General features: G+C 46.6%; 1 protein-coding gene across 1 annotated transcript in view; it reads right to left on the bottom strand.

The window, feature by feature from the left end:
- The window catches only part of LOC310849100 (1-phosphatidylinositol 4,5-bisphosphate phosphodiesterase gamma-1-like), an 88,413-nt gene that overhangs the window by 9,481 nt on the left and 61,725 nt on the right, over window positions 1-17,207 (bottom strand). The window contains exons 18-27 of the mRNA XM_083748990.1: window positions 16,224-16,407; window positions 14,715-14,792; window positions 12,339-12,442; window positions 11,825-11,921; window positions 10,102-10,168; window positions 7,970-8,133; window positions 6,975-7,071; window positions 5,518-5,742; window positions 3,068-3,216; window positions 1,809-1,923 (exon numbers count right to left, since the gene is read on the bottom strand). Of these exons, the coding sequence (XP_083605116.1) occupies window positions 1,809-1,923; window positions 3,068-3,216; window positions 5,518-5,742; window positions 6,975-7,071; window positions 7,970-8,133; window positions 10,102-10,168; window positions 11,825-11,921; window positions 12,339-12,442; window positions 14,715-14,792; window positions 16,224-16,407 (1,280 nt within the window). The remainder of the gene's footprint in view (window positions 1-1,808; window positions 1,924-3,067; window positions 3,217-5,517; window positions 5,743-6,974; window positions 7,072-7,969; window positions 8,134-10,101; window positions 10,169-11,824; window positions 11,922-12,338; window positions 12,443-14,714; window positions 14,793-16,223; window positions 16,408-17,207) is intronic.

Raw genomic sequence — 17,207 nt, 5'->3', positions numbered from 1 at the left:
GAGGAACGGTTGAAGGAGCTGGGTAGGTTTAGTCTGGAAAAGAGGAGACTGAGACGAGACATGGATAGCCATCTTCCAATATATACGATATACAATATACAATATATGATATCTTTATTGTCATTGTCCCATACAGAACAATGAAATTGAAAAACTACATAAAACATTCAAAAATCTACAAATGGCTGACATTGAACCTGCTCCCCCGAGGGATAGCCCCATTGATCATCTGTGACCAATTCCAGTCGGGCTGGCAGACTGCAGTCCTGAACACCCTCCGGAAACTGGGTTTTGCCCCTCAAGCCCTTCTAAGTCTGGGGTTGGGCCAGGCAAAAGGCACGGTCAGGCAAAGAATATTAGACACCGAGAGACAGCAGGACTGTGCAAGGTGCCCCTACTATAGAATTGGAGAAATCAAGAGATATATAGCCGCACCGGCAGTATATCTCTTCTTTCTCATATCTAGGGATGCAAGAAGGGCCTTTACACTCGCCAGAATCTCGGCTCTTCCCTCGCCGGTCCTGGAAAGAGCCGTTAGAAGGGTCCCATATGCTCAGAGACTTTGCATCTGCCCATTGAGAGAGATAGGAATCCCAGAGCACTTGTTCTTTAGATGTCCCTTTTATCAAGAGGCACATAGTGAGACCATTGATCCCCTGCTGGTGAGGCTCGCTGACCTCCCGCAAAAGCAAAAAATTGACCTTTTGCTGTTAGGCAAAGATCAGAAGATGACCTGGATGGTGGCCAGATTCTGTGTACAGATCTGTAGGCGCAGACCATCGCCCAACTCAAAATAGTCTGGCATGAAAAGCCCCAAACACGGCTCCATGGGTGATTCTGAGTCAACTCCCTGGGACAGTTTATTGTTGTACATTGTTGCTAAATTTAGTGTTGTACATTGTTTTAATTGTCTGTTTTAACCATATCTGCACAGCAGTTTCTAATGTTGTGAGTGTCCTCTATTTAAGAGGCTTCTTCTCCGCAGCCTCTTACAGTTGTTTTAACTGCGTGTCCTTGTTTGTTTTTAGTTCTTATCTGTTTTAATTATCAGTTTTGTATTTTATCCAGATGTTTTATCCTATGCCTGTTTCCTTGTCCTCATTTGCTCTAACAATTACCGGTTAAAAAAAATCCTAACTGCTATTTTATCTATATGCTTTTTAATCTTGGTCTGAGACCATAATAAAATTCATTCATTCATTTAAAAACCCCTAAAAACTCTGAAACCCCATTTTAAAATACAATAATATACTATAATATACTATAGAGACTCCTTATGCTGCGTTTAGAACCAGAATTGCATTTGCGTAGAAACTGTTTTTCAGGTGGCTAGTCTTGGTCTTTATATATGATGGGATGTCATATGGAAAATGGAGCAAGCATGTTTTCTCCTGCTCTGGAGGGCAGGACTCGAACCCATGGCTTCAAGTTACAAGAAAGACAATTCTGACTCAACATGAGGGAGAACGTTCTGATGGCAAGAGCCATTTGACAGGGGAACAAACTCCCCTGGAAGGTAGCAGGCTTGGAGGTTTTTAACCTGAATTTGCTATAACCTTAAATGAATGAGTCGTTCAAACTGTCACGAACACAAATTGTTGACCCCACCTCTGGGAAACTAGGAACTATGCAAAGCCACGAGACTGTAGGAAATGACTCAGAAGATACACATGCTATGATCAGGTGGGAGAGGGGAAGCCCCTGTCGTGAGAGCGATCTGGCCTGGAGCTCTAGTTTTGCTTTGCGGGGACAGAAAGGCCAGTAATCTGTCGGTCTCGTCTGTCTGTCTTTCAACCGCAGCTTCTCACCTACGACATCCGTCTTGTTTTTGCTGTTGTCGAACTCGGAGCCACAGACCTCCACCTCCACAAAGGGGCAAACGATGCTGCGTCCGTTCTTGGGGAGGTGCCGGGCCCCCAGGATCTGTGGGGAGGAGAAGGGGGGCACTGAGCTAGGTGGAAAGGGTAAGATGTCAGAACATTAAGAGGGACCTACTGGACCAGGCCAAGGTCCAGCATCCTGTTCTCATGTTGGCCAACCTGAAACCCGCGAGCTGGATCCGAGTGCGAGAGCCGTACTCTCCCCTCCTGAGGTTTCCAGCTAGTGGCATTAGGAAGCAAATTCAAATGCTAATAATAATAATAATAATAATAATAATTTATTCTTTATACCCCGCCCATCTGGCTGGGTTTCCCCAGCCACTCTGGGCTGCTTCCAACAAAACACTAAAATACAATAACCTATTAAACATTAAAAGCTTCCCTAAACAGGGCTGCCTTCAGATGTCTTCTAAAAGTTTGGGAGTTATTTTTCTCTTTGACATCTGGTGGGAGGGCATTCCACAGGGCGGGTGCCACCACCGAGAAGGCCCTCTGCCTGGTTCCCTGTAACTTGGCTTCTCGCAGGGAGGGAACCGCCAGAAGGCCCGCGGAGCTGGACCTCAGTGTCCGGGCAGAACGATGGGGGTGGAGACGCTCCTTCAGATATACTGGGCCGAGGCCGTTTAGGGCTTTCAAGGTCAGCGCCAACACTTTGAATTGTGCTCGGAAACGTACTGGGAGCCAATCTAGGTCTTTCAAGACCGGTGTTATGTGGTCTCGGCGGCCGCTTCCAGTCACCAGTCTAGCTGCCGCATTCTGTATTAATTGCACTTTCCGAGTCACCATCAAAGCTAGCCCCACATAGAGCACACTGCAGTAGTCCAAGTGAGAGATAACCAGAGCATGCACTACTCTGGCAAGACAATCTGCAAGCAGATAGGGTCTCATCCTGCGTACCAGATGGAGCTGATAAACAGCTGCCCTGGACACAGAATTAACCTGTGCCTCCATGGACAGCTGTGAGTCCAAAATGACTCCCAGGCTGCACACCTGGTCCTTCAGGGGCACAGTGACCCCATTTAGGACCAGGGAGTCCTCCACACCTGCCCGCCTCCTGTCCCCCGAAAACAGTGCATAGGAAAAGGAACGGCACAGTTTCCCCCGCCGAAAAGCACCGGACGGGAGCTGGAGCTGGGTCACCCCAGTCTCCCCCTCCTCCTCCTCTTCCTCCTCCTCTTCTCACTTGCCTGCAGCTGAACGGTGATTGGTTCCACGTGCTTCAGGCTGCTCTTGTCGAAGGGGTCAAAGAGCTCGTCCCGCATGATGTCCGGCTGCAGCACGTATCCGCTGCGGCCCCCCAGCATGAAGAGCGACTGGTTCAGCTGCATAGGCTTGTCTGGAAGCAAAGGGAACAATTTAACCCCTGTGTTGCAAACAATAGTCAGTAGGCAGTGACTACAGTGGTACCTCTGGATACGAACGAGATCCATTCCGGAGCCCGCTTCGCATCCTGAAGCAAAGGTAACACGTGACTGTGCGTCTGCGCGTGTGCGGGTTGCGTTTCGCCGTTTCTGCAAAACCCAGAAGTAACGCGCTCCGTTACTTTCGGGTTGCCGCAGAGCGAAACCCAAAAATACTTAACTTGAAGCTACTTCAAACCGAGGTACAGTGGTGCCTCGCAAGATGAAATTAATTCGTTCCGCGAGTCTATTTGTCTTGCGGTTTTTTCGTCTTGCGAAGCACCCCTATTAGCGGCTTAGCGGATTAGCGCTATTAGCGGCTTAGAAAAGGGGGGGGAAAGGAAAAAAACTCGCAAGAACTCGCAAGACGTTTTTGTCTTGCGAAGCAAGCCCATAGGGAAATTCGTCTTGCGAAGCACCTCAAAAACGGAAAACTCTTTCGTCTAGCGAGTTTTTCGTCTTGCGAGGCATTCGTCTTGCGGGGCACCACTGTATGACTGTACATAACTTTATGACCACTGACCCATAGCAATGTTGTCATACTTTCTCATTCCCCATATAGATGGGTTTATGAAGCATTTCTGTATCCTTCTGCTCTGCTGAAGAAGAATTCCACGGAACAGTGGGTATATCTGGGATCGCTGTTCACAACGTCGGTTTGCAAACTACTTCAGCAGCGTTAGACGCCATAAACAAAGCTTTACAGACTGTTTTCACCAGGTAAGAATCTGATACATTGCTTCTTTCAGAGACTTAAATAGTCTTCAAAGACTTTCAGAGACTTATAAGACTTACATTTATTTGGCTTTATGTTTTCAAGTGAATCCATTAAGAATGCATATTTTGTGACTTTCAGAGATTCATAAGTTTTTTATTTATGTGATTTCATATACTTCATATTATATAATTTCCATTCTCCATATACGGTACTTTTTGATTTGATTTGATGTTGTATAAATATTTGGTTTTTATTTTTTAACTGACATTTTCTTGCTACTGTTAAACTCTTTTTTGCCCTTCTTTTTCTTTCTTTCTTCTTTTTTTCTTTTTTGTGCTTAACTCTGTTGTACTTACCTTTATTGTATGATTGTACTTTAAATCAATAAAGATGTTATTAAAAATAAAATAAAAATAAAAATTGGGGTTCGTCTTAAAAAAATAAACAAAATTATAATTACTTCTTTTGCCCTTACATGCTTAACAATTGCCTATAATGTTAAGCGTTAAGAGTTTCTAAGTTTTGATACTGTGAGGATGACAGCAAACTTAATATCCGTATGTGCATTTGTCCTGGAAGACAACACTTTGTGGTTGGCAATTGTTTTGTTTTTTTTCAAAAAAAATTATTGAGTTTTTCACAATTATAACAAATAAAACATAACAAAAAAGAAAAAGAAAAAATTACCATAGGAAAAAAATACAATACTAAAAACAAAACAAAAAACTGAACCAAGACCACAACAATAAGAAAAAGTATTCTTAATCCCATATCTCTTAAAGACCCAATTTTGTTTACATTTTTTATTGACTTCTTCAAGTCCCTCCCTTCTGAATTTCATTGTATCTGCATGTAACAGCTTTCCAATATCATTCCTAGACAAAATATTTCCAGTTATTATCTATCTTATTCACTTTTCTTAGTGTTCTAGGCCCCATTTATTTCTTTAAATCCCAGTTTATTCCTAGGCCTGTTTGGTACTTTCAAGTGACTTCTAATTATTTACATTACAATATTTATTCAAATCGTCTTTAAATTTCTTAAAATCTTCGAGGACTGGGGGAAATTTGTGGAATATCTGGAACATATGAGTGAGGGACAGATAACGCTAATGGGATTTAAAGAAGCACTGTGAAAGACTAAGAAATATTGTCTAAAGGGAAATATTGTCTAAAGGGAATAGAAAGAAAGATATAAATAATGTCAATATAAAATTTAGAAATGCGTAACTTAAATTATAACTACGGATGATTTACGGATAAGCTGGAGGAAGTCCTGAAAAGGAATAAGTTGTGAAATTTTGATGTGAAACTAATTGTTTTGTTTTTTCTTTTGATGTAAATTAATAAAAATTCATTAAAAAAAAATTTCTTCCAATCTTCTTGATATTCCTCTTCTTTCTGGTGCTTGGCAATTTTTTTAAAAAATGTCAATAAAGCTTGCAATTAAAGGAAAAAGGGAAAAAAGGGAGAGATATGCCACTGCTCGCAGCTGCTATAAGGAAAGGGGGCTGACCTACCGGGGGTCTGGAAGTTGAGGGCCACCAGCTGGCTTCCGCAGATCCACATGGGCAGCGGGTCATAGTTAGAGGAGTCCAGGCGCTGCCCCTTGGGGTAGATGCGGCTTAGCTGCCGGCGGTTGTACTGAAGGAACTTCTTGCCCTTCCCACGGTTGGCATACTTCTCCGCCTTGGTCTCCGGGAAGGAAGACATGTCTCTGTAACAGGCTTTCTCCGTGCCGATCTCTGGAAAGAAAGAACAGATTCCCTCGTCCAAGCGGGGTTTGGGAAACACTCTCTTTTGAAAGAAAACTACCGTATTTTTCGCCCCATAAGATGCACCAGACCATAAGACACACCTAGTTTTGGGAAGAGGAAAACAAGAAAAAAAATAATTCTGAATCCCAGAAGCCAGGACAGCAAGAGGGATTGCTGCGCAGTGATCCCGCTTGCTGTCCTGGTTTATGGGATAGCTGCGCGCAGCCTCTCCCGGGCAACGGGAGCCTTCATCCCCTGCCTGGGAGAGGCTGCACGTGGCTAATAATAATAATAATAATAATAATAATAATAATTTATCGTTTATATCCCGCCCATCTGGCTGGGTTTCCCCAGCCACTCTGGGCGGCTTCCAACAAAACACTAAAATACAATAACCTATTCAACACAAAAAGCTTCCCTAAACAGGGCTGCCTTCAGATGTCTTCTAAAAGTTTGGCAGTTATTTTTCTCTTTGACATCTGGTGGGAGGGAGTTCCACAGGGCAGGCACCACTATCAAGAAGGCACTGGTTCCCTGTAACTTGGCTTCTCGCAGCAAGGGAACCGCCAGAAGGCCCTCAGCGTTGGACCTCAGAGTCCGGGTCGAATGATGGAGGTGGAGACGCTCCTTCAGGTATACTGGACCGAGGCCGTTTAGGGCTTTAATGGTCAGCACCAACACTTTGAATTGTGCTTGGGAAAGTAGATGGGCAGATAGCCTGAATATTACCTTAGATTCCTCCTTCGAATGAATGAATGAATGAATGACCAGATATTGGGGAGTTTCAAGTCAATTTTGGGCACCTGTTGGACTCCTCTTGGCTCAAAGGCCAAGATGGTCTTGAGGGGCATCCCAGCACCAGGCAGGGATGGAAGCAGGTACCCAGAGACAGGAGAAGAAGAAGAAGAAGAGTTTGGATTTGATATCCCGCCTTTCACTCCCCTTCAGGAGTCTCAAAGCGGCTAACATTCTCCTTTCCCTTCCTCCCCCACAACAAGCACTCTGTGAGGTGAGTGGGGCTGAGAGACCTCAGAGAAGTGTGACTGGCCCAAGGTCACCCAGCAGCTGCATGTGGAGGAGCGGAGACGCAAACCCGGTTCCCCAGATTATGTGACTACCGCTCTTAACCACTACACCACACTGGCTCTCCAGAGATTCCCCCGGGGCCTGTCTGCCCCCTATTTGCACGTGGGACTGGATGGGAGATGGAGAGGACTCACTGTCTTCATCAAAAGGCACCGGGCGGCAGTAAACGACCAGCTCGGAGAGCTCGAGGGCAATCTTCTTTCTCCGCTCCATGATCTTCCCTTCCTGCATCTGCACAGGATACACAAACGGCAGAAAAGGTCAGAAAAAACTCCACGGAGGATCTGTTCGTTTTGATCCATCCATATGAATAATTACTTTATTTCACGAAAGTAATAGAGCAAGCCGGCTGACAACAGTACTGTACAACTGATCTATAATGTTTGGCGGAACTGGCACTGTTATAAATGTCGCAAAACACCCATTCCACATTTGTGGGGCAGCACCCACACTTTGAAACCTGTTGATTTCAGGCATGCACCTGCTAAAATTTGTTGTTGTTGTTGTTCACTGCAAAAAGTGGTATTACAGGGAACCAGGCAGAGGGCCTTCTTGGTGGTGGCACCTGCCCTGTGGAACGCCTCCCATCAGATGTCAAGGAAATAAACAACTGTCTGACTTTTAGAAGACATCTGAAGGCAGCCCTGAATAGCAAACTTCTTAACGTTTGTGGGTTTTGTGTTTAAATATTTTGTTGGAAGCCACCCAGTGTGGCTGGGGCAACCCAGTCAGATGGGCAGCATATTATTATTATTATTATTATTATTATTATTGCCCCAAGACAAGACTCTGGGAACTGTTCACTCATTGCAATCATTTAGCCCTGATTAGGGAAGTTTTTAACGACTGATGTTTTACTGTATTTTTAACCTTCTGTTGGAAGCCACCAAGAGTGGCTGGGGAAACCCAGCCAGATGGGCGGGGTAGAAATAATAAATTATTATTGTTATTGTTATTGTTATTGTTATTGTTATTGTTATTGACTCTGGAAAGGTTTCTAGAGTGGCTTGTGGATCAGCAAAAACCAACCCCCCATCAGGCTTGCAATGTCTTCAGGCTTTCAAAGCCATGGCACAAAAGGAAAAAGTGTTGGAGAGGGCAGAGGAAAACAAGTTCTTGGAAGACTCACCCTGGCATCTGCATTCTGCGTGGCCTCCCGGATCTTGGCCACCCAGTCGTTGAGCTCCTCCTGCGTGTCTGTCGCCACGTCCAGCGACTGGGATGGGTGGGTCATCTGCTGGGAATGGATGGTGAAGACAAATGGTTTGGAGCTCCTCCCGTCTTTGGAGATAACTACAAGGACATCAGATGGGTTGGCTTTACTGGAAGAGGCTCTCAACGCAGGAATGCTCCGCGGAGGAGCTCGCAGGGCAAGCAACAGTTCCTGCGCTCCCGTTGCAGGGGGGCTGGACCAGATGGTCCCTTTCCAATTCTACAATTCCACGATTCTATGGAAGCCAGTCACTGAAGAAGATGCTGCCTGCATGAACAGGCTCCCTCTTTGTTGCCCCGATAAACCCCACAAACCCCACCACAATTTCCTGTAACATTCCTACCGAGGCTCCCCAGTCCCAGTTCAGTTTGACTGGTGTGCCTTCCAGTTTCTGAGCGAACGCAGCCAATTTGGCTTGCCGTCGAGATGGGCAAAGCTGGGCTCGTCCTGGGGAGATGGCGGAAGCCGAACAACCCAACCTGTAGGAATGATCGCTGGGTTGTGGAGCACACTCCGCCCCCCTTAGACAAAGCCACAGCTTTCTGAACATCATGCCCTCTGTCTAACCTTAGTGGTCTGTCTGTGACCTTTGTCTCTTTTGCCATACATTGTCCAAGGGGAAAATGACACGGTGGAAACAGGTGCCAACATAACCTTGTACCACCCCACGGTCTCGGGATTGGAAGATGTGTAAAGCTCACAGTCCAAAATGTATCTGACTGGTTTTGCATATTGTGCTAATAAAAAGAGCCTCAGCAGAGCTGGCCGGCAGCTTGCTTGTGCACAGCTCACCTGCATTACCAACTCCTGCCTCATGTCCATAGCTGTCAACTTTTCCCTTTTCTTGCAAGGAATCCTATTCGGAATAAGGGAATTTCCCTTATAAAAAGGGAAACGTTGGCAGCTATGCTCTTGTCCTTCACTTCAGCAACCTCCACATTTGCTCCAGGGTCTCCAAATGGCAGCTTCCAAGCGCAACTGGGAGGAGGGAACAGGTGTTTTCCCCCCATCTGCTCCTAGCAGATTAATTTCTCAAGCAATCCTTTTGCCTGTTTAAATTCCCTTCACTAATAACCTCAGGGCCTTATTCCTTTGGCAAACTGCTTTGAGGTTTTCTAAAATCAAGTGGAAGGCAAATTTTATAAAATGCAGGTAAAGGTTAAGGTAAAGGACCCCTGGGCAGTTAAAAGGTAAAGGTAAAGGGACCCCTGACCATTAGGTCCAGTCGTGGCTGACTGGGGTTGCGGCACTCATCTTGCTTTATTGGCCGGGGAACCGGCATACAGCTTCCGGGTCATGTGGCCAGCAGGACTAAGCCGCTTCTGGTGAACCAGAGGAGTGCACGGAAATGCCGTTTACCTTCCCGCCGGAGTGGTACCTATTTATCTACTTGCACTTTGATGTGCTTTTGAACTTATAGGTTGGCAGGAGAAGGGACCGCAACGGGAGCTCACCCCGTCGCGGGGATTCAAACCACCAACCTTCTGATCGGCAAGTCCTAGGCTCTGTGGTTTAACCCACAGCATCACCCGCATCCCCCTCCTGGATGGTTACGTCCAGTCAAAGGCGACTCTGGGGTTGCGGTGCTCATCTGGCTTTCAGGCCGAGGGAGGAGGCGGCGTTTGTCCACAGACAGCTTTCCGGGACATGTGGCTGGCAGGACTAAACCGCTTTTGGCACAACGGAACACCATGACAGAAACCAGAGCGCACGAAAACGGCGTTTACCTTCCTGCTGCAGCAGCACCTATTTATCTACTTGCGCTGGTGTGCTTTCGAACTGCTAGGTTGGCAGGAGTTGGGACAGAGCAACGGGAGTTCACCCCGTCGTGGGGATTTGAACCACCGACCTTCTGATCGGCAAGCCCAAAAGGCTCAATGGTTTAGACCACAGTGCCACCACAAACAAGCAGCGCTAGGATTCACGCCCAGGGAAGGTTGTATTCCAGGATACTGTCCTGTTTGGATTCAAACTCAGTCCTTCTCCCCCAGAGAGGGGTGCATTGATAACCCCTCCTTTTTCCAGTCCCTGCTTCTTCAGACACTTACCTACATGGCAGGAAGGGACATCAACGAAACCTTTCAGGAAGTTGCCCAGAGGGCTGTTCTCCACAGACTGAACAACAGAAAAAGAGAGAGGGGAGAAATCAGGATTTCATTTGTTGTTCTTGTTTTTAAAGCTGTGCCGGTTAGCCAACAAAAGACAGGGGGTCTGTGATACCTCGAGGTCTCAATCCCTATCTTTCTCTTGCTACGCTCCCCAGACACAAAAGTAACACATAAATGAACCACATTCATTTCACTTTTAACCACCCAGCCCCACAATCAATGGGCATTGTACAAACACAGGCTGCAGACCTCAACTGATCCATCAGTTCAATTGATCAGAGCTCTAGCTGCAGATTCTAGCAGCGTAACAGTGGATCAAGAAACTCATTAGCCTCGCATCTTAAACAGGGGGCTAGGAGCCGTTGATAAGTCTCATACTCCACGAAACCAGCCGCAATTTTAAGGTGTGTCAGATTACCCCCGCTTTCAATTTCCCCAAATAAGGGGTGCTCAAAAGTTGCAACATGGCCTGGGAATTCAAAATATATTTTGGTTAAGTTTATGTAATTTAGTTTTGCTTGGTAAATAAAATATGTTTAAAATTGCAAAAACATATTTTTAAGACCCCCCGGCTGAAGAAATTTGCAAAAATTAGGTTTCATCCCCTACAATAGCACAATTTACTGTCACGTGGGGTTCTCCCCATTCAAGTGGCCCCCTCCCAGCAATGAGATGCAGGCACGGCTGGGGTGCCCCCATATAGAACTCAAGTGGCTTCATTACACCGATCCTGGTCCAACTGCAATGGCTACCAATTAGTTTCTGGACTCAGTTCAAAGTGCTGGTTTTGACCCATAAAGCCTAGAACGGCTCAGGACTGCAATACCTCAAGGACTGCCTCTTCCCATATGAACCTACCCAGACCCTGAGATCATCTTCTGAGGCCCTTCTTCGTGTGCCTCCTCCTCGAGAGATCCGGAGGGTGGCAACACGAGAACGGGGCCTTCTCTGCAGTGGCTCCCTGTCTGTGGAATGCTCTCCCCAGGGAAGTTTGTCTGGCACCTTCATTATACACCTTTAGGCACCAGGCAAAACGTTCCTTTTTAACCAGGTCTTTGGTTGATCTGATTGACATCCTATACGCTTTTAGAATGCAGCTCTTTTGGGGTTTTTTATTGGGGGGTTTTTTTAGTTTGATTTTATATGTTGTGGTCCTGTTTGTGAACAGCCCTGAGACCTCCAGGTACATTGCAGTGTATAAATTGAATAAATAAATAATAATAATAATAATCTGGGAGTGGGTCTGTGCAGATGGGAACTGGGGGAGCTCAGGAGGAAGGAAGGAAGGAAGGAAGGAGAGTTTGGATTTGATATCCCGCTTTATCGGTACCCGCAGGAGTCTCAGAGTGGCCAACATTCTCCTTTCCCTTCCTCCCCCACAACATACACTCTGTGAGGTGAGTGGGGCTGAGAGACTTCAGAGAAGTGTGACTGGCCCAAGTCACCCAGCAGCTGCATGTGGAGGAGCGGAGACGCGAACCTGGTTCACCAGATTACGAGTCCACCGCTCTTAACCACTACACCACACTGGGATGGAGAGAAGGAGGGAGGGAGGGAGGGAGGGAGGGAGGAAGTAAACAGAAGTGTCTCCCTCTCAGTACCAGTAGGAGGGTGTCAAAAATGGCAGCAGAGAAAGGGTTCATTCAGAGGGGCCCAAACTCACGGCTTCATCCTGCTCCGGCACAGAGGTGTTCATGATCTCCTCCACGTAGTTGGCGGGGAACCAGAGCTGCTTCTTGCCGCCGTAGTCTCCTCGCCACCTAGAGAGGGTAACAGGAACAAGGCAAGCAGACTGACTTGGGGGGCACTGGGGGGCCGGCACCGCATGCTATGGTGAGGGGAGAGCCGGGGAGATGGGGAAACAGAAAGAGAGCGGTTAAGAAAGGCACCATCACACTCACACACACAGAGAGAGACACACCCGTCTTGTCAACACCATGCAGAAAACGTGTGCCAGAAAAAGCAGGGGAGACAGGAAAGGGGAGATTTCTCTCTCCTTTCCCTGCCTCCTCTTACACGAGGTTGGAGGAGATTCCATGATGGGATCTGCCAGCCGGGAATGAGGGCGCAGCATAAAATCATAGAATTGTAGAGTTGGAAGGGACTTTGAGGGTCTTCAGCAAAAGTTCCAGCACTTCTTTTTCTAGGAAAAAAAAGCCCTAAACTACAGGACTCACCATCCTCCATCCTGCTTGTCAACGTTATGAATAATGGCTTGCTTGCAGAACGACAGTTCGTCTTCCCGCTGGGCTTTGTAGTCATACAAGGCCTTCACTGTGCACTAAGATGCAGACAAGAAGAGAGGGATAAGGTGAAATAGTGAAATCAGTAGAATGGAAATAAACCTCACAATGGGAAATTAAAAGAAACTTGATTGGATGTTTAATGACAATAGGAATTAAAATGTAAAATACAATCAAGGTAACTAATTGTATCTGTAAATGAACATAGACAAACAACAAGACGTATATATACAGAAAGATTTATTTGTGTATAGACACTGTATGGATAAAGTTGAAAGAAGGACAACAATATACAAAATCGATAAAGACAATGCGAAAAACTTAGAGATGACATAAAAAAGCCAGAAGGATGAAGGAGGAAAGTCAACTCTTAGGAGTAAATGTAAATGTAAAGTAATGTGTGTACGTATAGTGAAGGTAAAGGGTAAAGGGACCCCTGAACATTAGGTCCAGTCATGGCCGACTCTGGGGTTGCAGCACTCGTCTCACTTTACTGGCCGAGAGAGTCGGCGTACAGCTTCTGGGTCATGTGGCCAGCATGACTAAGCCGCTTCTGGCGAACCAGAGCAGCGCACAGAAACGCCATTTACCTTCCCGCTGGAGTGGTACCTATTTATCTATTTGCACTTTGACGTGCTTTCAAACTCCTAGGTTGGCAGGAGCAGGGACCGAGCAACGGGAGCTCACCCCGCCGCAGGGGATTCAAACCGCCGACCTTCTGATCAGCAAGTCCTAGGCTCTGTGGTTTAACCCACAGCGCCACCCGCATCCCTGTATGTATAGTATGTAATCATAAAATCAATAGAGATTATCTTCAAAAAAGAAAGAAAGATGCAGACAAGAGAGGTTATCGCCACATTTGCGCTAAAAACAGCAGTCTCAAAATTAAGAGCAAACTGCAAATGAGCAAACAAACCTGTGCGGATTACGTCTGCCCAATCCTTGTGTGTTCTGCACTATTTATTTTACTTCCAGTGTTGGGGTTTTAAAATATATTGGAGTGCATCTTTTGCTAGGCTAATGGGAGATCTGGGCCAAGGGAAAGGATTCATAAAGGAAGGACGAGGAATTGGGCAATATCCAGAAGTCTCATTTCTCCCTTAACTACTTGCAGTCCTCTCCAGCGCTTATCTGGGACCAGGAGATTCAGCCCCCTGCAACTTTCTGCGGTCCAGACACAGTTTGCTAACATTGGAGCTCTGATGTGTCAGGAAATGAATGGCAGAATTTGAGCCCTGGAGCAAAATCTCAAGCGTTCTTTGTGGAAAGCCTTGGCAATGCTTAGATTCCAGCTGATATCAGCGCTCGCCTTTCACTTGGACCTGGTGATCTAGAAACCACAAGGAAAACAGCGGCTGCGGAACACACCTTTTGTCTAAGGTTCGCAAACAGCTTCCAGAATCACATGTTCTGGATTGTGTCTTAAATCACTGACAGTGCTGGAAATATGCATGTCTTAATTTCGTAAGTAGATGGATCTTTACTACAGTGGTTTATTTATGTCATGCCCTGTGACGGAAACAAGTAAACTTAACTAATAACATAAATAGCAAGTAAAATGTTATATGTGTGCTTTAGACGAGATTTTAGTTTTATGACTGCAGAGGAAGGCTTGCAAACATGTTGTTTGGAATTGGTGAGTTTCCCTCTGCCCACCCTGTAATTTATCAGCCACAAATAAATTCGTGTTGCCCAGAGTATACTTTGTGACAGCCCTAACGCTTGTCCAATCCAGGATTATTATTCCACCAAAACCATGAGGACTAGGGAGTTGCGAGAACACTCTGTGCCAACAGAAAAATCCAGGTCAAAAGCAGCAAAAGCTGCTGAGAAATGTGTCTTTTCGGTTCAGGAAATACAGGGAACGGCTTTTTCATTTTAACTGATTTTACGTGCAGCCTCCGTCTGTGTTTCTATTATTATTATTGTTGTTGTTGTTGTTGTTGTTGTTGTTGTTGTTATATTTTATTTATACCCCGTCCTACCCAGCCAAAACCGGGCTCAGGGCAGCTAACACCAGGTATAAAAACAATTGATTAAAATACAACTTAAAAACAAGATTAAAGCACAACATTAAAATGCAGCCTCATTTCAGTAGAAATTCAAATCAAAAACTTTTTGGGGATGGAAACGTCAAATCTCCACCAAGGCCAACTATCTAGACTGGTCCTACGTGGGCCAGAAAAAAGCCAGGGAAGTCCCCCTATTTGTTTCTGGTTGTGAGGATGCAAAGGAGGAATATGGAGACATTCAGAATTAGAAACAAGCCAAGAGCAGAGAGCATCTCAAGGTCCTTTCTTGCTCACTTACCCGGGCTGTGGGCATCTTGTTGGCTTCTACGTAGAAGTGAGGGGTCCGCACCTCGTACAGCGCTCCATAGTCCAACTCCTGTAGGGAAGAGGAGGCTCACTGTCTCAGCCAGCACTGAATCACAGAATTGTGGAGTTGGAAGAGACCCAAACCGTTTTCTGGTCCAACTCCTCTCTGCTCCCGGCTGGCAGCTGCCTTGGCTCCACCCCTTCCCATTGAGAAGTCACCAAAAGCCCCAGAAATTTCCATCAGGGCAGTCAGGCAGAAGGGAGCCTCTTTCCCTTGAAGGTACCCGATAGCTGGGCATGGAGAACTTCTCCTAGGGGTGTCCTACCAGAGAAAACCCCCTGTTGCTTCATGGAAGGAAAACTCAGGAAATTTGGCACACTTCCCCTCCTGCCCACCCTGAATATTCCCCGTGTTTTGGGGTGACAGTAGAAGAAAACAAGAGGGGCATGATATAAAAAAATTAAGATCATATATCTATATCTATAGCTATCTATAGCTATCTATCTATCTATCTATCTATCTATCTATCTATCTATCTATCTATGTTCATAAATGTACCAACCAAGTACGTACATAGATATATATATAAACCACATGTCTGAAACCCCACAGAGAAAGTCCTGAAACCATTTTGTCCCTCCCAAATTGACCTCAAATATTTCTCTGCAAGGTTGAAGGAAAATGGAAAAGCCTCCCCATTGTCTTTTCCTTCACAAATCCTTAAAGGTATGTCTGTGTTTGAATAGGGTGAGCCTGTGACCTGGCTCAGGAACTAAATATTTATCATTACAAAAGACTGGCCAGGCTCCCCAGGGTATCCAATCAAGTGACCATCAAACAGGTAACCTGCCAGACAGGAGATAAACAACGCACTCAGATTTCTGTTGTAGACCGCCTTTTCTGCGATGTAGGTATGATGTATCTGGGGGGTGGTCTTGGGCTACACCCCTTCTGTGATGTATGTATGATGTTTCTGGGGGTGGTCTTGGACTGCAGGGTGGGCAATTTAAAATGTCTGTATAAGGGCTGGCACACCTTTGTTCTGGGTCCTTTCCTGCATGTGAAGGGGTCACCCTGTTGCAACAGATCAATAAAGATCAGGCTTACTAGCTGCTTTGCTTCTCAATACTCTCTGGTTGGCCTCTGTTATTTTCTCCGACCGATGGAGAACCTACAAAGGACTCTATAAGGGCTCTTGTGTCCCCCATAAGGGAATAAGGGCAGACTTTTGTTTGTTACAAGCAAATCTTCCCCATGTGGAAATGTGAGATGCCCTTAGACCAGGTGACCATTGAGATCTGCTCATCCCCCAAAGGGCTCCATTAAGGGGATTTCTAGATCTTCTAAAGCATCTTTTGCCCCCCCAACCGGCGCCTTTCCTGTGTATTGGACTACAACTCCCAAGGGCTGATGGGAGTTGTAGTCCAAAACACCTGAAAGGCGCCCGGTTGGGGGCGACGGCAGCCTTAGAGGTTGCCAGCCAGGGCAGCACCCCCTCACCGCCGTGCCCATCTTCTCCAGCGTCTCCTCGTTGATCGGGTAGCGCAGCTTCATCTTGCGGTACAGCGGGTGCTTCTCGTAGTAGCTGACCAGGTCGAGGAGGCTCTCAAACTCCGCCGAGCTGCCCAGCATGAAAAGACGGCCCTCCTGCTGGATCCGGCAGTGCTTGATCTTGCCTTCTGCCCTGCAGTTAGAGGAGCCCAGAAAAAACAGAGGTGCTGGGATGGTTCCACGACCCACAAAACTCAGGATAGGGAGCAGCAGGTTTCAAATGCAGAGGAATGCATGTGAGCATCAAAATACAGAAAAGGGTTCTAAACAGGAGGAGGAGCTCAGCAGCCGGGCTCCGAAACGCTGCACGGGGTGCGTTTGCGGCAATTTCTGGCGACCGTCTGTCTGAAAAGGGGCAGTGGGGTACCACAGAATCAGAAGGGATTCCAAGGTTCATCTAGTCCAGGGGTCTGCAACCCGCGGCTCCGGAGCCGCATGTGGCTCTTTTACACCTTTGCCGCGGCTCCGGGGCGGATACTAGCGAGGGGAGGAGGCGCATTGTGCGCCCTGACACTCCCCACTGTGACGGGCGCTGTACTGGCTGTGATGTCGCATGGGGGCGGTGCGTGCGTTAGTCACGCACTGTCCCGACGTCACCTTCCCACCCGCTGTCAGATCGCGGCTCTGGAGATATATTTGTTTTAAATGTCGCAATGGTTTTGCGGCTCCCAGTTTTTTTTCTTCTTCGGAAATGGGTCCAAGTGGCTCTTTTTGTCTTAAAGGTTGCAGACCCCTGATCTAGTCCAACTCAGCTGTAATGCAGGGATCTCGACAAGATCAGTGTCTGGAGCAGGAACGAAAAAGGACTTCCTTTTCGGGGAGGGGATGTTAAAGTTTGTGGGTCGTAAATCCTTTGACCCACTGAGTCTGCTGCAATGGCCCTGCAATAAATCTGAATTTACTGCCACTCCGACAAACTCCAGTGGCGCCCAC

This window comes from Podarcis gaigeae (assembly GCF_964106915.1).
Source record: "Podarcis gaigeae genome assembly, chromosome: 7".
NCBI classification, from domain to species: Eukaryota; Metazoa; Chordata; class Lepidosauria; order Squamata; family Lacertidae; genus Podarcis; species Podarcis gaigeae.
The sequence above is the reverse complement of the archived record's forward strand: the minus strand, read 5'-3'. Positions and strand labels throughout refer to the sequence as shown.